This window comes from Phyllostomus hastatus, unplaced genomic scaffold (assembly GCF_019186645.2).
Source record: "Phyllostomus hastatus isolate PE091 unplaced genomic scaffold, TTU_PhHast_1.1 phas_scaffold_182, whole genome shotgun sequence".
NCBI classification, from domain to species: Eukaryota; Metazoa; Chordata; class Mammalia; order Chiroptera; family Phyllostomidae; genus Phyllostomus; species Phyllostomus hastatus.
The window spans coordinates 14,556,613-14,580,443 of record NW_025334013.1 but is presented as its reverse complement, the minus strand read 5'-3'; the positions used below and the strand labels follow the sequence as shown (position 1 = coordinate 14,580,443).

General features: G+C 48.5%; 1 protein-coding gene and 1 long non-coding RNA gene across 3 annotated transcripts; one reads left to right on the top strand and one right to left on the bottom strand.

Annotated features, from left to right (window-relative positions):
- The first annotated feature begins 22 nt into the window (after positions 1 to 22).
- On the top strand, positions 23 to 16,504 carry LOC123831596. Its single transcript, XR_006787937.1, has 3 exons — positions 23 to 162; positions 377 to 544; positions 16,287 to 16,504. It is a non-coding gene; the product is annotated as an uncharacterized LOC123831596 (long non-coding RNA).
- Positions 8,457 to 23,486, bottom strand: ELOA (elongin A). 2 transcript variants are annotated; one of them, XM_045858583.1, is made up of 11 exons: positions 23,194 to 23,486; positions 17,667 to 17,723; positions 16,552 to 16,658; positions 14,618 to 15,800; positions 14,125 to 14,239; positions 13,246 to 13,401; positions 13,048 to 13,145; positions 11,648 to 11,828; positions 11,220 to 11,331; positions 10,496 to 10,674; positions 8,457 to 8,860 (listed from the first exon to the last, which is right to left on the bottom strand). In XM_045858583.1, exons 1-11 carry the CDS (start codon positions 23,344 to 23,346, stop codon positions 8,799 to 8,801), a joined length of 2,403 nt encoding a protein of 800 aa, XP_045714539.1. In that variant the 5' UTR covers positions 23,347 to 23,486; the 3' UTR covers positions 8,457 to 8,798. The 2 variants fall into 2 exon arrangements, with proteins under 2 accessions (XP_045714539.1, XP_045714540.1); XM_045858584.1 differs by lacking the exon at positions 23,194 to 23,486 and adding an exon at positions 19,636 to 19,706.
- Positions 23,487 to 23,831: the final 345 nt, after the last annotated feature.

Sequence of the window (23,831 nt, the reverse complement as noted above, 5' to 3'; positions counted from 1 at the left end):
CATGCGTCCAGGGCGGAGGGGGCGGGGCTCGGAGGGGACTGTCGTTTGACGAGTCTTTCCAGTTCCCATGGAATTTGTGTTGACTCTTTCAGCCCTAGAGACACATGCTGCCACCAGCCCAGTTTAAACTGAGAGGGCGGGGAGGTTCAGCCGCTTCTCCGAGTAAGTGGTGGCGCTGGGTTTTGAATTCTCCTCCCGCTTAGGCTCAAGTCTGTGCTCTCCTTTTACAGCCGCCGTTTTGCGGAGCTGGCGGAGGAAAGGGTGCGCAAAGATAAGGGCCTGAAGAGCAGAGAGCAAGACGTTATCACTGCCTCGCAGGTGCACGTTTAGGCGCTTGCACCTTACAAACCCACTTTCATAACCGCTTTCTTCACAGTGGGCTCAGCGGTCACGAGCGTGGGTTTCCTGGACGGCCGGGTCTGAAGACAAGTCCTGGGTCTGCTACTGACGATGTGACACTCTGAATAAGTCATTTCCCCCATCCTGAGACTTCATTTCCTCATCTGCTAAGTGGGAATGATGATATCTGCTTCATAGGATCGCAGTGAGTATTCAATGAAATAATGCACTTAAGGAACTCAACGCAGACTGACACACCGTGAGAATTCAATGGCTGAGTCAGATCTTGATTCGAGTCAAGCGCTGCCACTCACTAGCTGTGCGGCCTTGAGCTCAGTCTCACGTTACCCCAGTAAAGTGGACCAGATGAACTTTCAGTCCCCTCCCCGTGAGCTGTTTCAGAACAGGTTTTTCAAAGGGGCTGGTTTTGTCTTGAAGTCCATTCAGAGGGATATGACCAGCATTCAAAAAATAAAGTAGACTATAATGAGAAATTCAGAGTGTATCACACATTTGAAGTCTCAATTTATGGAACTTCCATTTCAGTTTTGCGTCTGTGTACCTAGGTACAACCTAACATGTTTTTAGAGAGTTGTGGCATGTCCTGAGTTTTCCCTGCCCCTCACTTTTGGCTCTGGAGTGTTCAGACAAGATGAGACTGGTGACATACAATCCAAAATACCATGTGGTCAAGTTTCACTTAGAAATATTTTGATGTCCTTGTTCAATTCTTTGCAAAACAAGCAGACTTCGTTCTGGTTCTGGTATAGAGCTCAGTGTCATGAATTATTACAGCTTTCACATCACAGTTTCAGGCAAGAGGCTTGACGTGTGGTAGAAGCCAGTAAATGTTTAATTGAATGATACACTCAGCAGCCTTTCTTTGAGGAGACCGGGCCGCACGCCAGGACCTGCACAGGCCTTACTCGGGACTTCTGTTCACTTTTGGCTTCTTCATCATTTTCGTCATTGTCATCCTTTACTGATTTATTGAGCACTGTGTGCCAGGCATTGTGTTTAGCACGTTCAATGCAGTTCATGTCAATTATCTGTCACATGAACATTAAGAGATAGATAGTGTTACCATTATCATCTCCAATTTGAAGATGAGAAAAACTGAGGCTGAAACAGGTGAATTAACTTGCCCCAAATCAGATGGACTTAGAACCCAACCAGATTTTGAGCACATCTTATATTCCTGAAGTAAAAGGTGCACGTGAAGTAAATATGTTGTAACAGTTAGCTTATGCTGTGTAACAAATAACCCCAAAACTTAAAAGCTTTAAACAGCAACCATTTATTATTTCTCATGATTTGTAGATTGCCCAAAAAGCTCTTTTCTGGGCCATTTGGCTTGGGCTAAATAGTGGGGAGTGGCCTCACTCACATTTCCAGTTGATGATACCTGAGGTGATGGGCCACATGTTTCCAGCAGGCTACCTGAGCTTAATCACATGCAAGCAGTTGCAGAGTTCCAGGAGCAAAAGAGAAGGGAAGGGAATTGGCGGGAAGATCCAATTACACAAGCACTTTTTGACTCTCGGCTTCTATAACTTTTGCTAATGTCTCTTCAGCCAAAACAAGTTTCTTTTGAAATTCAAATTCAAGGGTGGGTAGACATCCTCTTTTGATTGGAAGAATTGCAAAACACTGTTTCCCCCCACCCAATATACCCGAGTTAGTTAACTTTTGTTGTGTAACAAATTACTCCCAAATTTAATGGCTTATCACATTTATCTCACAATTTCTGGTTTAGCTGGCTGATTCTGGCTCGGTTCTCTCATGAGCCTGAAGGCCTCTGAAAGTTGCTTCCAGGATGGTGCACTCACATGGCTGGCAAGATGCAGGCTGTTGGCAGGAGGCCTCAGTTCCTTGCTAAGTGGACCTCACCATAGGACTGCTTGAGTGTCCTCATGACGTGGTCCCTGGCTTTCAACAGAGCAAGGGACATAAGAGAGAACAAGGGGGAAACCACAATGTCTTTTATGACCTAGCCTTAGAAGTCACATATCATCAGTTCTGCAATATCCCATGGTCCCATAGGTCAGCCACATTCAAGGTGGGAGGGCACCACAGAGAGGTGTGAATACCAGGAGGTAGAACCCGTTAGAGGCAGCTACCGCACCACCATACATTATTAAGTAAATACTAAAAATGTCTATATTCTCTTATGTGAGTATTTATTTGGTTATTTGGCTGAGGCTTGAATTTTCTCCGAAGTTTGAAGATATTTCCCTATGTTCTTCTAGCTTGGAGAAGTACATTGTCATTCTGATTCCTGCTTCTTTCTCTGGGTTTTCCCCCCAGTCCCTTCCTAGAAGGAGCTCTTAAGATCTTCTCTTGGTCCCTTGTGTTACGAAGTGTGATGATGTCATGGCTCTTCTGTCATTTTGTGCTGGATACCTGACGGGCCCTTTCAGTTCAGAAACTCTAGAACAGAACGTGGGCATACAGGTTAGGACATCCGCATACTTGGGCAAAGGCCCCTTGCAGGGAAACATACTTAGGGCTATGAAGAGAAGAGGGGTGGGCAAGGGTCCCGTTCTACCCTCACCCACCACCTTCTAGTGCCGAGTCCGAAGAGACTCAGAAATTTGAATGTGGCTTTCAGGTCATTGTGAAGGTTTACTTGTCAAGGTAGCAGAATAGGCTGTATTTTATTTAATATTTTATTAGCTCCATTTATAACTTAAGTGTGCGTCCTTTTATACTCTCCATCCAGTCCCACAAGTATTAGGAATGGCCTGCTGGGCAAGTTGCTTAGCTTCTCTAAGCCTCAGATTTGTCATATATAAAATGGGAATAAGAGTACCTACTTTTTAGGGTTTTATTATGAGGGTGATATGAGATAATGCAGGAAAAATGTTTGGGTCTATGGGAAAAGGTTCAAGTTCTTCATTGCTATTGCCAAGAGCAAGACTTAAAGCTCAGCGCCCCCGTGTGGTTGGACGGGAAACTGCAATTACTTAGAGGCCTGAAGTTAGAACAAACAGGAGCTTAGCTGGTTTGGGAATGAGCCTCTGCTTAGTCTGGCTGCGCCTTGTCTTGCACCCCTGTATTTGTGTGAGGAAAACTAGGAGAGCTCACTGACTTCTGGGACTACTCTGGGGCAGGTAGGAAAAGCTTTCAATATTTTTTTCTTTCTACTACTACCAGGCACCATCTGTAAACATTTCTGTAGCTCAAGAACTGATGAATTTGTATCTGTTTTCCTTTATCTCCTGTCCAAACTAGGCCATTTCATTTCTCTGTTACTTTTGAATGTTTTCTTTGTGGCAAACTGAGAGTATAGTAACAATAACAACTAACAAGCATATGGCACTAATAATGTGCAAGTACTATCCCAAAGACTTACTTACATTATTATTAAGAGTTTTTTAAAATTTATTTTTACACAGAGGGGAAGGGAGAGAGAAAAAGGAAGGAAACATCAATGTATGGTTGCCTCTTGCCCACCCCCCCACTGGGGACGTGGCCCACAACCTAGGCATGCGCCCTGACCGGGGAATCAAACCAGCGACCTTTCAATTTGCAGGCTGGCACTCAGTCCACTGAGCCACACCAGCCAGGGCTATTTTTTAACCTTTATAACTACAAGTTTCTTATTATTATCTTCATTTTGTAGATGATAAAACGGGCACAGGATGGCTAAATAACTCGCTGGTTAGCAGTGGAGCTAGGATTTGAGCCCAGGCAGTGGGCCTCCAGAGCCTGTGCTCTTACCACATTGAGCTTTCTCCACCTGTTAGCATTTATTGAGTACTTGCTCTGTGCCAAGCTGAGACCCCAGAGTTCAGGCTCTTAACCACCACACTGCGCTTACCAGCTGGGTTACCTTGGACAAGTCTTTTTGCTCAGAGTTTCGGTTCTAACAACAATCCTTTACTAAATGCCCATTCCGTGTTAGGTACTGCAGCTAACTCATCACCAGCATCCTGGCTAACATGTCCTGAGCTCTTTTTATGTGCCACTTTTTAAGCACTTCACATGTTTCATTTAACTCATTAAATCATTACAGGGCAGCTTTATAAGGTTGATGTATTTTTCTCATTTTTGAAGGAAGAAACTGAGACATAGAGACGTTAAATGACTGGTTCAAGGACACACATCTAGGAAGTGTGGGATTCCAGGCTAAGTGGCCTTGTAGATTACCTTGGGCACCATGCTTGCCTTTGGAGTCTTTGGTGCTGTTAGCAAGTATTTCCAGCTCTGTGTCCAGGCACACGGATAAACTGTACTTCCCTGTTCCCTTAAATTTAGGTGCAGCCAATGAAATATGATTGAAATGATGGATGTCACTTCTGGACATAGCTTAGGGGCAACCTGAGATCCTGTGTTTGAGAAACACGGATGAAGCTACATAAAAGTTCAGTGGCCAGCCCTGGCTGGCATAGCTCAGTGGATTGAGTGCGGGCTGCAAACCAAAGCATCGCAGGTTTGATTCCCAGTCAGGGCACGTGCCTGGGTTGCAGGCCACAGCCCCCAGCAACCACACATTGATGTTTCTCTCTCTTTCTTCCTCCTTTCCCTTTCTAAAATGAATAAATAAAATCTTTTTTAAAAATAAGCAAACTTTAGGAAATTATTTTTTCAAAAAGTTCAATGGCCTGAACCGAAAGTGTTGAAACAGTAGGCATCTGTCCTGTGAGGACAAACTGCCTGTTTCACCATTTTGCCAATAACCAGGAGACGCACACGTGGATGCGGAACACTAGCGGAGAAACCCTGTGAAGGGGGCATCTGTCAGGGTAATAAGCCAGGGAGGGGATTCTTCTGGGCATCAGTTACATGCAGCAGAGAAAAAAATCATTCTTAGAAATGATTAGGGCCTTGGCCCGGGCATCTCCGTGTCGGAGTCAGTTTTGCTGCAGAAGTCTAACACTGGGTATGTGTTCCTTTATGAGCTAGTTAAACCTGACTGGGAATGTGTGCTTGGGAGTCAGGCCAACACAGAGCACCACTGCTCAGTGACTGTGTGACCTCAGGCAAGTTCTAGTTCCTCTGTGCTTCAGTTGCTCACTTTTAAAGTGGGGCCATGACCACCTGCTTTGTAGGATCATTGGGATAATGAAGACAAAGTACATGAGACAGAATGGTGCATGGCACATAGTAGGTGCATAACCTGCGGGGCCAGTTACTCTTACCTGAAGGTGAGAGCCAGATCTGACTGTGTTAGTCTGTAGTCCAGGGTCTAATACAGATCCTGGTTCAGCAAGTTGAATTAATAAGGGACAAAGAACTAACAAAACAAACTCTGGGTAAAGTCATCCATCAGATAGCATGTTCCATAATTAACTTCAATGCATAGTAATTTCTAACAGTGAGAATTAGATCCAATAAACACCTGGGAGAAGTAAATCCAGACTGTGTACCAAAAATGCCCTCATTAGGAAAGAAGGGGTAGCACGACTGTGTTGCTCTGAGATGTGGGTTTACAGTAAGCTCCAACCCACTGGCTGTGTGCAGGGGCTGAAACCAAGCCCTCGGCTCCATTGGCAGCTGCTGAAACTCCAGCTGATGAGCCAACACAGCAGGTTCTCATTAATTCCTTGCTGACATGACCTGTCTGCATTGGTGTTCATTATGCTCTCATTAGGAAGCCATTGGAACACGGAGGGACCTACCAGTGTCTTTCACACCCCTCAAGAAGTGACTGAAGGGTGGAGTAGCATCCCTTGCAGTCAGAGAATCTGAGTTTCCTTTGCCACTTACTAGCTGTGTGACTTTGGGCACATTATTTCACTGCCTGGGCCTCAGCTTCTGTCAGTGGATTAACAGCTCAGTCCCAGGGTTCCCAGGAGAACAAAGGACAGTGCCTGGTCCCCACTAGGTGCTCACTTTTATCCCAGTTCCTCCCTTTGCTTACAGGGCTCTTTCCCCTCCCCAAGTCCTGCTGGGCCACAGACAGAACTCCAGCCTCCTCTATGGCCCAGCCCAGGGACTCAGATCTCCGCCTCACAGCCCGGGAACCAGACATTTTGTGACCGACTTCCATTCTGGGACCCAATAAGGAAGAAAAACAACAGTAGTAGGATTTTTGGTTTTTTTTTTATTTAGACATGGAATTTTCTTCCTTTTCATATAACTTATCTAATTAAAATATTCATCTTGGTAGTTACCACAAAAAAGTAACATAGAAAATTGTATTTACATTTTGGGACCAAAATACAAATGAAGAGCAGGAAGATATCTTGCTCCTTTCCCTCCCACTTCCCGGAAAGAGAAAGCCCTAAGGAAACTGCTCATCATACCATCAATCACAAAGGGTTAATTTGTAATTTGGTGATTTGTATATAGTGTTGCACAGAAAACAAAATTGCACAAGTTTTCACAAATGAGACCAAAGGTTCAACATCATCCTATGCCTGCCCTGCAGCCATTTCCATAACCCAGGTGAAGAGGTCGTTTAGAAACTCAGTTTCTCCTCTTCCCTCCTTACAGTCCTCACCAAGTCACATCCCCGACACAGACATGCTTGGGAGGGGCGGGGGAGGTCTGGCTCTGTGTGAACAGAGGTGATTGCAGATCTCCATGGTAGTGATGTTGGGATGAATGTGTACGTGTCTTTTTCCCCCTCCCTGCCTAAGGACTCCTAATAAAGGAAATTAAATCATACACAACTGAATGTGAAATACGAAGAACTGGTTTCAATGACAAAGACTTGAATTCAGAGCTAAGAGACAAATTCAAGGTGGTAGGCACCTTGAGGAAGCTACGGTAGGCACCTGGCCCAGGTGTTCACTTGGCTTTAGGAGGGAGGCTCCTAATGTTAGACTTGGGGATGGGGTGGAATGGCAATACAGTCAATCAAGAGAAATAATGCTTTACCCAATTAAAAAATACAGTATATTAAAACAGAACAATACTTATGCCCCATCGCAGCAGGCACCCCGTACAGCAGTGTGCACTGAACAGCCACTGCTCTGGGTCTTCGACGTTGGCGGAACTGGGTCTCCAGGATGGTTATAAGCAATGGGCTTCCCTATTCTGAGCTTTGAGTGCGCTTATTGAAGGGACAGACTGCCACGGTCCTCAGTCTGCTTAACAGGTTTCTTAAGGACAGGCCCCTCGGTTTATGGCATCTGCTTCCACCAGGGCCACAACCAAGTGGACCAAGTGGGGTCCTCCTAGATTGGTGTTCCTCAGCAGCCAAAAGGGCACTGACACTGCCCTCCCCATTCTGACCTTACCCCCAGGTCACCTCAAAAGTGAGACTCTCCCTTCCCAAACTCATGGATACCCCTGTGGTTCTCCCCCATCTTGACACTACAGCTCAGACACTTTTGCTAAGTTGGCCCTTCCCTCCAAGTTCTGGCTTAAACACTTGAAAGTAGAGAGAGCTTCAGCTGCAAAGCTCTCTACAAAACACAGCAACTTATGGTGCTCTTCCAATCACATGATCGTACCTTTTAAAGAAAGCAAAACCAAACCAATTTCCAGCATAGCATTACAGCTTTTAAAACTATTCACTTCTAGTACTAATTCACAGGGATCAAGAAGTTAAAGTGCTGGCTTTTAAAACTCTAAAGTTGTATTGGGGGTGGGGTGGGGTGCGATAAAAAGCCCTGCCGAGTATTTGTGTTTCCCCCATGCTAATGGGAGCAGGAAAAAGAACCCTAAAGTTTAGAATCAGACACTGGAAATTGGTTCTGTGCAAATTGACTTTCAAGGTTCTGTGTCCTCTAATGAGCCTCAAAAAAAAAAAAGTGGGACCTGGCAAAAAGGATGGGGGAAAGATTCTAGACCTTCACAAATAACCTCCCTTAATAATAAATACTATTTAGTGAATAAAAGAGAGAGTTCCTCCTGCACAGGAACCCAAAGCAACACTGGGGAGGACCTCAGTGGCGGGGCGTCTAACCTGAACGCTTCCTGTCCGCACGGTGAGGGCCCCCTCTAGACAGGTGGCCCCGGACCCACTCCTCGCCCTGTGGAGCAGGCACCACACAGGCTCTGGGGATGCCCAGTCCCCGCTCTGGACCAGAGTCCATTCAGGAGAGCCCAACTGGGATGGGGAATGGCTTTCATTAGGCTGTTGTCTAAGCTGATTAATAAAGGACCCTGAAAATAAAAGGCTAAGTGTATGGTAGAGGACAAAAAACACAAAAACAAAAAACCTGGGGGTAATATAAATACAATCTGGGCAATATTTATTAATTAAAACTATCTTATAGTTTACAAAGAAGCTAAATAACAACAAAAGTATAATTGACCTTAAAACGCTCAGTGAGACTGAGGCTTCACATCTTCTTCAGAACTCTGAAGTATTCTCCAGGCGGGGAGGCAGTGGCTGCGGCACGTGGGTTCACAGATGCGACCCCTGCGGACTGTGCAGGACTCAGAGACCGAAGCTTCCACGACGCAAAAGACTCAGGTCTCCTTTGGAAGTTCCATTCCCCAGCCCCCACTGTCCTTATCTTCCTCACCCCTAAATTCCACCTCCAAGGCAAGTCCTCAGTTTATCGTCGGGAGAATCTGTTCTTGAAAGCTTTAATTGTCTTAGCCATCATGGGGGCAATTTCTGTGAAAAGAAAAATAAGGCCATTGTTTCAAATCCGTGGCACTTCACACGCACACCAACAGTGCTTTACAATCAAAGCCAAAGTCTCGTCACTCTTGGTTCTGCACCACCAGACAAACCGATGCAAGTAGCAGCGGTCTGCTAACAGTGCGGTAAAAGCATCGGCTCAGCACTAACACCTGCTGAACACCCGCAGAGCACCTGCCAGGCCCAGAACAGTCACTATCTCTGAGTCTGACAACCTCACCAAGACTCAGAGAGACTGGCCAACTTGCCCCTGGTTATACATAAGTGACGAACTGGAATTCAGTCCAGACTTTAAAGGCCATGCTGAGCCATAACTTAACTCTGCCTCACCAACATCCAAACAAGCAGAAAGCACTCCCTTCCCAGCCCATCTGTCCACTGTAGCAATCTGTCTGACACGAGCTAAATGCACATACCACCAGAGGGCTGGTTAACCGTAGCTCAGCCAAAGCTTAAGCCAGGGCTCCTACCCTCCAGCGGGCCCTGAAGTGAGTGCAGAATAATGCTTTTAAGTTAGGGCATCTCCTTACAATCCTGGGCATAGCCTAGTAATCAAGTTAATAAAATACAAAACAGACCCAACTAGATATAACAAATAAATATTTGGAAGCTTGGGTTTTAAAGTTATAAAACCTCAGTTAAGACAGACTATCATGTAGCTGTCAATGATAGTGATGAGCCCTATGTTAGTGGTTTGCATTTGGGTAAAATAAAGCAGAGTGCTAAAATGAATATTCACTATGCATTATAGAAGAGATACACATGCTCTGGCTGGTGTGGCTCAGTGGCTTGAGGGCTGGCCTGTGAACTGAAAGGTCGTGGGTTCAATTCCCAGTCAAAACACATGCCTGAGTTGTGGGCCAGGTCCCTGGTTGGGGGTGTGTGAGAGGCCAACTGGTTGATGTTTCACTCCGTCTCTTTCTCCCACCTCTCCCCCTCTCTAAAAGTAGATAAATAAAATCTTTAAAAAGGAAAAAGCCCTGGCTGGTATGGTTCAGTGTATTGAATGCCAGCCTGTGAACCAAAAGGTCGCCGGTTCAATTCCCAGACAGGGCACGTGCCTGGGTTGTGGGCCAAGTCCCCGGTTGAGGGGTGTGCAGGGGCAACCTATCAATGTATCTATCGCACATTAATGTTTCCGCTCCCTCTCTTTATCCTTCCCTTCTCTAAAAATAAATAAAATCTTTAAAAAATAAAGATACACGAGCAGCCCTGACCAGTGTGACTCAGATGGCTGGATGTAGTCCTGCAAAGGGAAAAGGTCACCAGTTCAATTCAGGGCACAGAGCCTGGGTTACAGGTTCGGTCCCCAGTTAGGGTACATCCAAGAGGTAACTGATCGATGTTTCTCTCTCACGTCAGTGTTTCTCACTCTTTCTTCCTCCCTCCCTTCCCCTCTCTCTAAAAACAAAATCTTTAAAAATAAATAAAAGATACATGTGCATTATGCACAAGCAGGGGAAAGGAGGCACTGACATGTAAACGAGCTATATGCATGGCCTCACACGTGTGCTACTCCCAGTACACAAATGATGCAGGGGTAATGACATCAAAGGGGCCCAAATACTAGTTTTGAAATATCTGAGCAGAAACTCCCAAATCACTCACTCTTCACAGGCGGTTTCCTAGGATCGTAGGAAACAGCACTGCTGACGACGGGCATGTAGTGGGCACTTTTGGTGCTCGGGCCATCATAGGCTGACTTCTCAGGGCTGGCGTTAAAGCTGCTGCTGCCACTGCTGGAGGGAGCATGACTGCTTCCTGTGGGGTAAGGGGCTGGCTTAATCCTGCAACACAGAGCAGAGCTGGTCAGTCATCAGCCTGAGAAATGCACCTGCAGCGCCAGCAATCTGAAGCTGGTCTTTTTAAGGAAGACTCAGCTGCATGGATTTGACCAGTGAACACTAGCATCCTAGATTCTGGAAATGAGTCTCAGACGGCCCTTCAGAATGAATGATAACCTCGACTAACTTCACTGTTTAAGTGTAAACCTGCATTTTGAAAATGCTAGTTGATTTAGATTAAATAATTTAGTCATACAGTAAATCCCATTTCTGTTTAAATGGGGAAAGGAAAAGCATAAGTGACAATGTTTCCCAGAAGCCGGGGCCTGTTTTCCACTTAATCTCAATCTCTCTGAGAGGCAGGAATAACTATCCAGGCTGCACTGCAGTCAAGGAAGCTGGGGCTCCAGAACCCACTCTGCATTGTTGTGCTTTCACCCCCAAAATGAACTGCTTCTAGTGCTTGAGCTGCTTTCTCGAGGTGAGTGACAAGCTCTTAGACTCCCTTCCTTGAGCTTGCAGAAACCACAGAGGAGCGGAGATCTTACTTGATTTTCTCGGGCACAGCTGCTCCTCCTGTTCCAAACTTCTCCTGCCTCCTTCGAACATCACGAGGTGGCTTGACCTCAGAGTCGACATAGGCCATTTGTGCTTGTCGGCCTGTGAGAAATATGGAGATTAATACCTGCCTTCTTGAACAGAGACGCCACTGTTATTTCAACAACCTACAGCATTACCAGATAAAGGCTTTTCAAGTGCTCGCAAAGCTGAGGGTTTACCAACCCTGGAAACCACTGTGTAGGGTAGCATGAGCAGTGGCAGGAAAAACCCCACCTCTGCCCCACTTCTGCAAATGCAAGAGATTTAGGGGCCAGAGGCTGGACCCGCCAAGACCCTGCCGTGGACCAGAGCACAGGGCTCAATGATTTGATTTGCCAGGCCCCAGCCCACCCTGCTGCCTGGCCCACCTGCTTACCTTTGGGCTTATTGGCATGTGCAGATTTGATATTCTTTGTCAGTAATTGTAGCCGCTGCTCTCGGGCATCCTGAAGCCGCAGGTACATCTCCCGCCATGACTCATACTCTTCTGGCCTTTCCTCCTTAAAGTCTCGGTGACAATGAACTTTCCATAATTGATCTGTTTCTTCAATTAATACCTAAAACCAGAACCAGGACATCATTTATACACAAACCTTCTTACATATCTCCTTTCCACCCTTAATCACCTAGGCTCTCCTAATGATTTTTTGGTCTGTATAGAATTATATTAAAATACCATGGTTCTTGAAAAAAAATCAAATCACTAAATTAGCCCTGATCGGGTAGCTCAGTTGGCTGGAGCATTGTCTCGATATGCCAAGACTGTGAGTTCAGTCCCTGGTCAGGGTACGTACAAGAACCATCCCATGAATGCACAAATAAGTGGACAATAAATCAGTGTCTGTCTCTCTCCCCGCCCCCAAAATTAATAAATCCATAGTCACTAAAATACAGTTAAATGTGAGGCACTATACTAGCTGCTTTGGGGAGGCTGTGGGGCTAGGAGACAACAGAAACTTAGTTTAAGATCAGTCTTTTCCTGTAGAAAAGTCAGGGAAGGGCAGGATCCAGGCACCTCCAGGGTGCCACACTGAAGTGCATTGGCAAGGGGGCCACCTAACAGATATGCTCTAATCCCCTCGGAATCAGAGGAGCAGCTAATGGAATCAGATGCATATATTCCAGCTTTAGGAGAAGTTTTGGATAGATCTCAATGTTTCTAGGGCACACCCAGTCACTAGTGATCTTTTAAAAATTTACCAGACCCCCGAGTGTCAGTGCAAAGCTGCCCCAGGCCTGGATCCCAGATGCTGTGCTGCCAGAATTCAGCCTTGACTTCTGTGACAGCAAATCCAAGGGAGGTGTGGGAAGTGTTTTCTAGCTCCCATTTTTTTTAAAAGATTTTATTTATTTACTTTTAGAAAGACGGGAAGGGAAGGAGACAGGGAGAGAAACATCAATGTGTGGTTGCCTCCTGTGCACCCCCCACCTGGGGAGAATTTGCAACCCAGGCGTGTGCCCGAACTGAGAATCTAACCCGAGACCCTTTGGTTTGCAGGCCAGCGCTCAATTCACTGAGCCACACCAGCCAGGGCTTCCGGCTTCCTGCTCCCTTCGAATCCCACCTTGATTCTAGCCCAAGAGGCCCACTTAAAAACACCAGAGACAGATGATAAAAATATTCTTGTTTAAAGGCCCACTGGCAAAACAAACATGCCCAGAACAGTGACCCAGCGGTGGCCTGCCCTTCAGCTGCAACAGATTCACAGAGACAGAGCTATTTTTGGAGACACAAGCAAGAAAACTGCCCTCTTCCCACCCCAACAGAATACTTACGTGATTGTATTCCTCTATACGATACAGCTGATCAGGTGTACACCTCTCCAAAACGGGTTCAAGAAGAGAATATGGGACACCTCCCACTTCAAAGATTGCTGCAGAGAACAAAAGGTGAAAGCACTGAGTAGCAGCAGCCAAGCCACCCAGTGATAAGTTCCCGGCTGCTGGAGAGCAAGAGAAAAGCATGTGACTTACAGTCGATGTTGTTTTTAAGTACCCGGATGCACTGCTGGTGCAAGGTCATCATTTTGGGGAGATAGGCACACTTGGAACCAGAATACACCTGCATCTTAGAATTCATTCTCCGTCCAGTGAACCCGGCTTCGTCCTCTTCCTGGGGAGAAGAGTGTGCTGCAGTGCAAGAGGAGCAGGAAGGTCAGTCACAGCGTGCTCCAAGCCGTCCTCACCTCCCACCCTGTTCCTCAGCCTCCCCGTTCCCTTTCTCAGAGGCAACTAGCGTTGCCAGTTTCCTGTGTGTCCTTCCAGAGAGTCTATGCAAAAGTAAGCAAGTATGAATTTTATTCCTTTCTAACCAATTAATAACATACTTACTATCACCATTATTTTTCCTTTACCCACGCATTAGAAATCATGCCATGCCCACACAGAGACTTGCCACAGGTGCACAGGATGCCCCTGGGGGATGTTCGTTTCTTGCTGAGAAACACTTAAATGGCTTTTGATTCTTTTGCTATTAAGACTAGACTTTTTTTTTTTAAAGATAAAAAGCTCATGTTCATCATATATAGAAGAAAAGGTTGCTAAAATTAACAGCAGCAGCTAAGATTTACTGAACACTAACTAACTATGTGGGAAAACTGGGAGGTAAAAGCTTTATCAGCTTTCAATCCACTTAACAGCCCTATGAGGCAGAAACCATTACTATTCCCATTTACAGAATATGAGACTGAAGTCCATAATTTGTTAAGTTATAACCCAAACTTGTAGAAGCCAGAGCTGGATTCAAACCCAAGAGCCTGTGCGATTAGGTTTGACGTGCACCAAAATCTGATGACAGATTCTGAATTACTTTTTTAAATCTTTATTCCATTTAAAAAAGACACAGAAAATCACCTTTTCGCTTTGGTTGGAAGGAGGACACCAATTCAAGGGAAGGAAGTGGCCGGTAATTGGCCTGTATCATAGGTAACGGGAGGTCCGGCAACACGGGCAACGCCTCGGGCGGGACCTGCAGAGAAGAGACCAGTGAGTGACTGGGGGCCCCGCACAGGCGCGGCTTCCCTCCCGCAGTCCGTTCCCGGCAGTGCTGCCGGGGCAGACAAGCCGCGGGCAGGTCCAGGCTGGAGGAGGGCGGCAGTCAGGCCTGACCACCTGAGTCAGGACACCCGTACAGACGGGCCCGGCCCGACGGGACACCTCAGCTAATGCTTTCTCTGGGTGCTCCCTACCCCGGCAGCTACACAGGCCCCGAGGAAACGACTCCGGACCGAGCTTCAACAGGCCACCTCAAAGCCAGCCGAGCAGAGAACAGCAGTGGGGTGGGCCCCGGGAGCCCCGCAAAGCCAGACACCCCGAACGGGAAGCCACCAGAGGGCGGACGGGTTACCTTTCTCGGCTTGGCTGCGTCAGCCCTAGCCGGCTGGAGTTTCTCTGACTTGTTTTCGTTCACCTTAGGTAGTTTCTGAACTGGGTCTGAGTTTTTACTAGTGCTTTTCGAGTCACTTTTTTTAAGTCCTTTCTCTCCGACGGTCGTGGCGGAGGTTTTCACCACCTTTTTCTTTTTCTTCCGGGGCTGGTCATAGCTGAGGTATGACTCAAAGGACATGGTGGGCTGCTCAAATTCATCATCCACGTCTGCCTCCTCACCTTTAGGGAGGGAGGCCGCCGGCTTCCTATTTGAATGAGTTTTCACTTTCCCCTCTTGCGTCTTTAGGTTGTTAGAAACCTTCTCTTTTGCCTTGGGCGGCAGGTCTCTGGCCCCCTTCCCTGTGCCTAAGCTGTCCAGACTTTGCTTGCTTTTGTCCGATTTGGTTTTCTCTGAGTCTTTGTGCTTTTGCTTTTTGGGGTGGTTATCTGAAGCAGTCTCCAAGGGGGACGAAAACTTCTTGGTGCTGCCCTCTCTCTCCTTCTCCCTCCTGGTGCCACCAGAGGGCGGTTTCTCCTTTGTGCCGTCCGCTGCGAGGGGCCTCCGGCTCTCCTCTCTGGAGACGGCCTTGTGGGGTTTCTCTCTGCTCAAAGGCAGCCTGTCCTCTCCCCGGTCGTCCACCGGACGCTTCTCTTTATGGGAAGATTTGTGCTCCTTGTTGTGGCTCACAACCCCCTTCCCCTGGGGCTCACCCAGCTGTCTTTCTTGACTGAAGCCCCGTCTGTCCTGAAAGGCATTACTGTGGCCCTTTCCGGGCTTCTGGTGCGGAGCAAAGGGCTCGTGGTCCTCATCGGGGGATCTGTAATGGTCCGCGGACACCTGATGAGGGTTGCCAGACGATGGAGGGGACTGAACGTGGCCATAATCGGAAGACTCGTGGTCTGAGGAGTAAATTGGTGAGACCCGGTGGCCCCTCTTCCGCTCCTCTCTCCTCTCCTGACCGTGAGACACTTTGTGAGGTCTTTCGAGCTCGGAGAGTTTCCTGTGCTTTTTCTGTCTGTGATCAGGACTACACTGTTGGCTGCTGGAGGCGTTCCAGTTTTCTTGGTAGTCCCCCTTGAGCTCCTCCTCCTTCCGGAGAGCATCCCTGGGGCGCTTTCGGGAATTGTTCTTCTCGAAGTCCTGTTCCTCGGGGTCAGTGTTTCTAAATAAAAGAAAATGCAGATAAAGCAGTTTGAAATCCAGTGTTATCCTTGTTTAGAGGACAAAGTCGAGGAAAATACAGAGCTGAAGAGAATACAGAGCTAGAAATAAGGTCTTGGGAAGAAGGTAAGTGTGTTCTGCTAAAAGATACGCAACTAAGTTTTAAAGCTGGGAACTCAAGTAATAAAATGGAAAATGATGAGTTTAACTACAGAACTGAAAGATCAAATATCTTGTGGACATGGAAGTGATTAACAGGAGGGATATTTAATTGTTACGTAAAAGGGGGGCTGTTATATATACAGTTTGTGTGCAACTACATGAAAAGCCTTTTAAGAAAAGGTTAGAAAGGAATGTACTAAAATGCTAATAATACTTGTCTTTGATGGTATGTTTATAAGAAGTTTTGATACTTTTAAAAACATTTATTTCTTAAAAAAAAGTTATTTTTTATTCTCACCCAAGAACAATTTTTCACTGCTTCTAGAGACAGGGGAAGGGAGAAAGAAACACTGATGCAGAGAGAAGCACAGATTGGCCGCCTTCCCATACACGCCCTGCCCGGGTTCAGCACTGTGACCTTTCAGTTTACAGGACGCTCCAACCATCTGAGCCACACAGGCCGAAGCAAAAATAAGTATTTTAAATAAAAAGGCAGAGAAAAAATCATAAAGAAAAAGTTTTGTCTGTAAACACTCCAAATGTCAGATTTAACCATGAACTTAAACAAACCTACAGAGCAATGTTTTTACCGTTCCACAGGAACCAACTTCTTCCACTGGGCCACGAGGTCCCTGGCAAAGCTCCCAACGTGCTCGTGTTTTCGTAAACTGTTTACTGTTTTCCCAACACCGGTCTCCTAAAAATTGGACAAAGGAATTGTTAGACGGTTGAGGAAACAGGTTCACAATATTCAAAGAAGTCAGACCTGCTGATTTCAACAAACCAATAACGGCCTTCCTAAAATATACCATGCAAGTCTCAGTATAAAGTTACTTTGTTTCTATACCCCAAACTTCTAATGACACACAGTAGCAAAGCATACTGAAGAGGAAATGCTGAACTAAACACTTCTACAATAATAACTAGGGTGACTCTGGCAGGTTCAGGCACTGAACTAAGAGCTTTGCATGCAATACCTGAATGGCCTTTACAACAACTCCGTGAAGTAGGAATCTACCCCATTTTAGAAAGTACAACTAAAGTCACAAAACTTGGATTTGGACCCAGGACTAGTTCATGCCAAAACCGATGTTCTTTTAATTTTCAGAAAAACTTTTTGAGATAAAATTCACATAACAACAAACTCAACATTTTGCCCATTTAAAGATTGTACTTGTTTACTTTTAGAGAGGGGAAAGGAGGGAGGGAGAGGGAGAGAAACACTGATGTGAGAGAGAAACATCAATTGGTTGCCTCTTGCATGTGCCCCAACCGGGACCAGCCGCAACCCAGGCCTGTGCCCTGACCAGGAACCGAACTTGGGACCTTTCACTTTGTGGGATGATGACACCCAACTGAGCCACAGTGGTCAGGGCCCATTTTAACCATTTTAAAGTACACAGTTCAGTGGCTTGGAGCACACTCACAAAACTGTGCAGCCACCACCACTATCTAATTCCAGAACATACCTGTCACCCTAGAAAAAAGTCTTGTTGCTCCCAATTCCTCCCCACCCCACCCCCTGGCAACCACAGTCTATTTTCTGTCTATGATCTGCCTATTTTGAACATTTCATATAAATGAAGTAACTCCATATGTGGCCCCCTGTCTCGTTTCTTTCACTTGCAAAGCCCATGCTCTCTATCTTGCTGCACAACCTCTGCCAGTGGGAAGGGGAAGGGATCTAAAGCTGTACAGTTCTTACCGCAAGGATGTCCACTGTAATAGGCAAGGCGGAGAGTTTCTTCAGATATTTTAATAACTGCAGAGAGAATAAAATAAACATCAATTTCTATAAAGTCATAATCATTCACTGGAACAAACAAGAATAATATGGGTAAATACTTATCTAAGTATTATACAGTAACAAGTATGGTTATCATCCCTATTTTACAAGAATAAAAACAGACCCAGAAAAGGTAAGTTATTTGTAAAAAGTGTAACAAAAAATTTTGAAGTTGTTTTTCCCCTAGTATATATCCTATAATCTTTTTCTATCATATACATTTTGTAGCCTATCATAGTTCATTTTTTTCAGATGTCTTACAATTTTTTTAAGTGTGGAGAAAATAAATAATGCCTGCTGATTTTTTTAAAGGTAAGTCATTTGCCCTAGGATGCAAGCAGGGCAAGAGTCACTCAGGTCTGTGGCTGTAGATTCCCTGTGTGCAGCCACCGTGCTGCACCAGCGGAAGCGAGACTTAGAGAAGGGCACCAAACCTATCGCCTCCACAGAAAGTCACCAACTGTCATTTCCCCCCAGTTTTGAGAAAGGTACCAATCTTAGGAAAATTACCTGTGGACCTGACACCAAAAAAAAATAGAAAACGTCTCTCTTTTTAAAAGATTCTATTTATTTATGTTTAGAGAGAGCGGGAGGGAGGGAGGGAGGGAGAAAGAGAAGGGAGAAGAACAGCTGGTTCCCTCTCAAGCTCCCCTCACCAGGGACCCGGCCCACAACCCAGGCATGTGGCCCAACTGGGAATGGAACCGGTGCCCCTTCAGTTCGTGGGCCTGGGCTCAGTTCACGGAGCTACACCAGCTGGGCAGGAGAAGAAGTCTCTATAAGAAAAGGGTATCGTGTTTCCAGGCAGAGTCAGCAGTGCTTCACAGAATTGTTTTTTGGACACAATGGAAAGCCAGGACTAATTTCAAGTTGCCAGAATCAGAGCTTTGCCCTTAATGGTGAACACAAAATGTCTGGGCAGATGAGCGAAGCGATCTGAGTTTGGCCACACTTCCTTCCTGTAGTCCCTAAAACTAGGTCAAAATCAGGATCGTATGGCTGTTAAGACAGAGTTCCGGAGTCAGGGACGGGCTTCAGTTTGGCTCTGTCACCTCCTTGCCAGGCGATCTTGTGCAAGTCAGCGACCTCTCTGAACCTCATTTACTTCATCTGCCAAATAAGAACCAGATCCTGTTTCTACTTCACAAGTGTGGGAATTCACTGGGATAAACCATGCGTAGCCCTTAGCCATGGGGCCTGGAATCCTGCAGAAGCTCAATAAATGTCCACTACTAATCATTTCGTCTATCAACAAACAGATCTTTAAACATCTAGCCTTGTTCCTCAGACAGATACTCACCAGCCAATTCCTACTTGCTCCATTTCCACTTGAAGTCGTGGCTGGCCACACCTTTCTCTAGAACGTGTGCATGTACATGAAGCAGAGGCTTCAAAGTACAAGGAGTCCAATATAGGTAACTGTGCCCTGGCTGGTGTGGCTCAGTGGACTGAGGGCCTGCCTGTGAACCCAAAGGTCACTGGTTCGCCTGAGTTGCTGGCCAGGTCCGCCGTTGGGAGCATGCGAGAGGCAACTGATAGGTGTATCTCTGGCACATTGCTGTTTCTCTCCCTCCCTTCTCCCTCCTCTTAAAAAGTAAATAAATAAAATCTTTGAAAAGATAAATAAAATCTTTAAAAAAAAAACAGATAACTGTGACGACCTTCACATTTAAACGTTGGATAACACGCTCTGTGCTTTCCCGTGCGGGACCCAGCCTGTCAGCGGTGTGTCTCAGTGCTGTAGGTGGGGCAGCGGGTGTGTTTTTTCTGGTCATTCTGCTCCAGCAATGACTGCACGTGGCCACTAGGCAAGCACCTGGATCACGAATGGTGATGCTGCTTGACTAGGAGCAAATGAAAAGCCAAGCGGTGGATCTAGGAGTTTCACCTTCACAGCCGAGTGAAAATTCGCCTCCACATCAGATTTGATCGCCACCAACATCCAACTTAGGAGAGAGCTTGTGTGTATTTCTTGTCAGCCAAGCTCTGGGTACAAAGGTTACTGCCAACTCCTTTTCTTAAAGGAAAATTCAGAATTGTTGTACACATTAAAAATAGGTCGTCTCCCTAATTACATTAAATACCATCTACTATGTGTTGGCTACTGTGCTAAGTTGTTACATGTTACCTTATTTCATCTTCATTAACCACCTCTATAAAGTGGATATTTTTCTTCCCGTTTCACAGATATTTGAGCCGAGCTCGGTGAGGTTAGGTAAACTTGTCTATTGTGCTAGTTCATCAAGTACATCCACCACCAAGTGCACTACAAAGCCAGGAGAAACATCCAACATAGTAACACTGTTCTTAGGAAATAGAGCTGTAGCTCATGCGCCTCTTAGCATACCCCAAGCAAAACGGAAGCTCCTTAGTGTAATGTTATTAGACAGTTTAGAGTCCACACCATACAGGAGGTCACCGTGGGGACAAAGGGTACTTGGGACTTCTACAAAGCCAACCTTAAGGATGGGCCTCAAAGTCACTGGGGGTATGTTCTACCTCAAAGCCTAGCACTAGCTCCGGTGTCAAACTCATTCTCACCAGCGGCCACATCAGCCTGGCGGTTGCCTTCAAAGGGCCAAATATAATTTCAACTCCTTAACAGTTAAGGAACAGTTATGTTTATACAGCTCTAAAATTATTTTGGCCCTTTGAAGGCAACCGTGAGGCTGCTGTGGCCCCCCTGTGAAAATGAGTTTGACATCCCTGCGCCAGCTGGAGTAAATGCCACCTTTCTGGTTTGCTTTGAGTTAGTAGAAGTGACTTAAAGCAAACAAAACTAAAACCCTGGAGATTTTCTAAATGATTTAAGCCCAATGTAAAAGAAAAAGGGCTTCAAAGCCCCTCTATTTTCAATGAAGTTCAAGGAAAAAAAAAAAAGCAGTAACAAGGAAAAAGCACTTTGGGCATCCTCAGGTAGATGGAAGCTTGTTGTTAAACCAACAGACCAATTGTAGAGTTTGCAAGAACTGGTCACTGAGAAATATCAAACATTTGCACAATACATGCTTAGAAATTTCAGTTGTCCTTTGCAAACACCTTCAACCCAAAGAGCAAAAGATGTTCATGATGTTGACTCCCTACTCTCCCCACTTGCCATCAAACTGTGTTCTGAGTAGTTTTCACATTCAACTTGCAACAAATGTAATGAAATTAATGAAATGTAACACGGACAGGTAACTTTTCGAACGATTAGAATTGTTTCCCACACAATAGCAGGAACTAAGTGACCCTGGTCTCTGCCTGTTACCTTTCCCCGACTAAGCCTCAACCATAAGACAGACTTAAAAGTGAAAACAGTTACAGTTAAATACCAATGCTTAACGCCAGGAAACCCATGAACATTGGTGTGGAATTCACTCTTTGGCTAATAATGGTTTGAAATCAAGATTTAGTTGCAAATCCAGTGCCGCTGTATAATCTTCTTGCAATTTCCAGAACAACCTGTGGGAGCTTGCTGGGCTAACAGAAGGCCGAGGAGGGGGCCAGCGTGCCAGCTTGCAGTTTCCCCCTGCAGTTAGCGCATTTCTGAACAGCAACCAGCGTGCCCTTCGCAGGAGTGATCTCCCAACATTTTCTCATCTCTGCATGCACACAGAGCCAGCAGTTCCCCGTGATTCCTGTCTGGTGAGAGAAAGCCCAAGTACTGGCAACAGTCACTAGTACTTCAAATAGGATGAGAAGTCAAATCGTTTCCTAATTTGAAATTTCATGCACATCGACTACTAGAAAAGCTACTTCAAAGTTTAAATTCTAGGGGTGGGTAGACATAGGATACGGTATAAGGGGAGTAAATGATAATGGAAAAAGTACAATAAAAAATTAAAGTTAAAAATTTTTAAATTAAATTTAAATCCCAGTGGAAGAATGACTACAGATAATGCACGGTGCATTTTTATAAACCGGGTAAAAAGACCAAAACCGGGGTTGGGGATGGATTCGCACGGCACTGCTTTAGGGTTTCCAGACCAGTCACAGACACGCAGCGCTCAGGAAAACGCGCCAGCACCCAGAAATAATGAACACGCCTTAGATGTCCAGAAAGGGTTCTTGTAAGGAGAAACTTGTAAGTATGCCTGGCCACTAGGTACTGAGGCCACAGCAGAAAACGTAACAGACAACAGTGGGAAGGGTTTAAGTTTTCACAGATTTAAAACTAAAATGGCTTCCTAAATAAGTGGATCTGGGAGCTGGGGATGGACGTGGAAGTTACGAGGCGGCCTGAGGGCGAGAGGCCGTGAGCCGCCTGCAGACACGGGGAGAACCCCCGCCTACGGCCGGCCGGGAACGGGGCGACGCGGGGAGAGGGGCCTCCGGGACGAACGGGGACGGGCCGCGACCGACACCCGCCGCGCGCGCGGGCTTCCCGCGGGCCGGGCACCCCCGCCTCGCCGCCCCGTCTCGGGGCGAAAGCAGCGGAGACGCAGACTCGGCAGAGCCGCCCGCCCCCGGCGTCCGAGGCCCGGGTCTCGCCGCCGCGCGTCCCGAGCACCGAGCGGGTCACCTCCGCTCCGAGGCGCGCCGGGCGGCCGGGACCCGGTGCTCGGACACGGCGGGGCGGGGGCGCCGGCGGGGAACGTCGGGCCCCGGGGTTTCCACCCGTGCGCCGCGGCTTTAGACACTCCAGCCTCGCCCCTCTCCCGGCCCGAGAAGCTGGGAACAGACAGCAAGTGGCAGGGAGAAGAACCAGGCAACTTGCGAACGCGGTTTCGGAGACAGAACGGAGCTGGCCGAGCACGTAAAAATGGTCGCCCGCCGCTCGCTGCAAACCGGGGAAGGGCAGCTCCCGCCGCCCAGTCGGGGCCAGGAACCTACCCGCAACTTCCAGCCTCTTTTCCTCCGTCCGACCGCACACCAAGTTTCCAGGCTCGCTCGGCCGGGGGTCGGGGTCGGGGGGCTCGCCTCCTCTCGCCCTCGGGGGCTTTACCGAGGGCGTGAAGGCGCTCGTCCCGGCGTCCGGCCCGAAAGCAGCACCAGCGCCCGGGAGACGCCGCACCGCGCGCGAGCCAGACTCCCCCGCGCTCCCCGCCGCCGCCGCCGCCGCCGCCGCCCCGCGAACGAGCGAGCAGCGGGCGACGCGGGGCGCCCAGAGCCGCTCCGCGGGCCGGCGCCGCTCCGGGCGAGCCCTCCCGACGGCGAACAGCCGGCCCGGGACGCCGCCGACACGCGGGGTCCGCGCCGCGCGCGCCCCTGCCCGCCCCGGGCCCGGCCGCGGAGGCCCCGCTCCGCCGAGCCCCGCCGCCCGCCGGGGGAGGGCAGTCCCCGCGCGGGCAGCGGCCGCCGGCCCGAACTTCCCGAGTCCCGGCGGCGGGCGCGCCCGGGCCTGGCCCCGGGTCCGACCCCAACGGCCCCGGGCGCTGGGGGCGGCGCGCCGGGGCCCGCGACCGTTACTGGGCAGCGCCCGCCGCCGCCCGCCCGCCCGCCCTGCGCGCCCGCCCGCTCTCACCTTCTTCGGGTCCGGGTTCGCCGCCAGCCGCGCCTGCAGCTTCTCCACAACTTGGAGCGCCGACTCCGCCGCCATCGCTGTCACTGGCGCGGCCTCCTCGCCGGAACTGGGCTCGCGTCGCGTCCGCGGGCCGCGGCTCCGCCCTCCGAGCATCCCCGGCGGAGACGGAAGCGCCACCGGCCCCTTCCGGGCCTCGGCGGGGCGGGCAGGTGCGGGGCGCGGGCGCGGGGCCCGGGCGGCGCAGGCCCCGCCCCCAGGAGCCGCCGGCCCGGGCCGCAGGCCCACTCGGCGGCCGCGCGGCCCCGGCGCCCTGGCTCCGCGCGGGCGGCTCCGAGCAGCCGCGCTCGCGGCCTCGGTGTGCGGAGCCGAATCCGGGGAGGAGCTGCGGGGTCTGCTCCGGACCGACCGGGGCGGCAGGGCCGGAGCCCGGCCCTTTAACCCCGATCCCACCCCTGGGGGCCGTGAGCCACGCCCCGAGTCACACCTGTCAGCGCTGCCGGCCCGCCCGCCGCTCCGGGAACGCGCGGGGAGTGCGGCCTCGGCCTCCGGGGTCGGGCGCTACGGCGGCTCCGCCCTCAGCGCAGCCCGAGGCGGCGGGTCCTCTTACCCCACTTCGCCGGTGCGGAAACCGAGGCTCG

What these genes read in the sequence shown, in the direction of transcription:
- ELOA (XM_045858583.1), bottom strand. Translation starts at nt 23,346, where the DNA reads ATGCTCGGAGGGCGGAGCCGCGGCCCGCGGACGCGACGCGAGCCCAGT. An exon ending in GTATAGAGGAATACAATCAC is followed by an intron (nt 11,829 to 13,047) that starts GTAAGTATTCTG and finishes TTCTGGTTTTAG; the next exon opens with GTATTAATTGAAGAAACAGA. An exon ending in TAGGAAACCGCCTGTGAAGA is followed by an intron (nt 8,861 to 10,495) that starts GTGAGTGATTTG and finishes TTCTTTTCACAG; the next exon opens with AAATTGCCCCCATGATGGCT.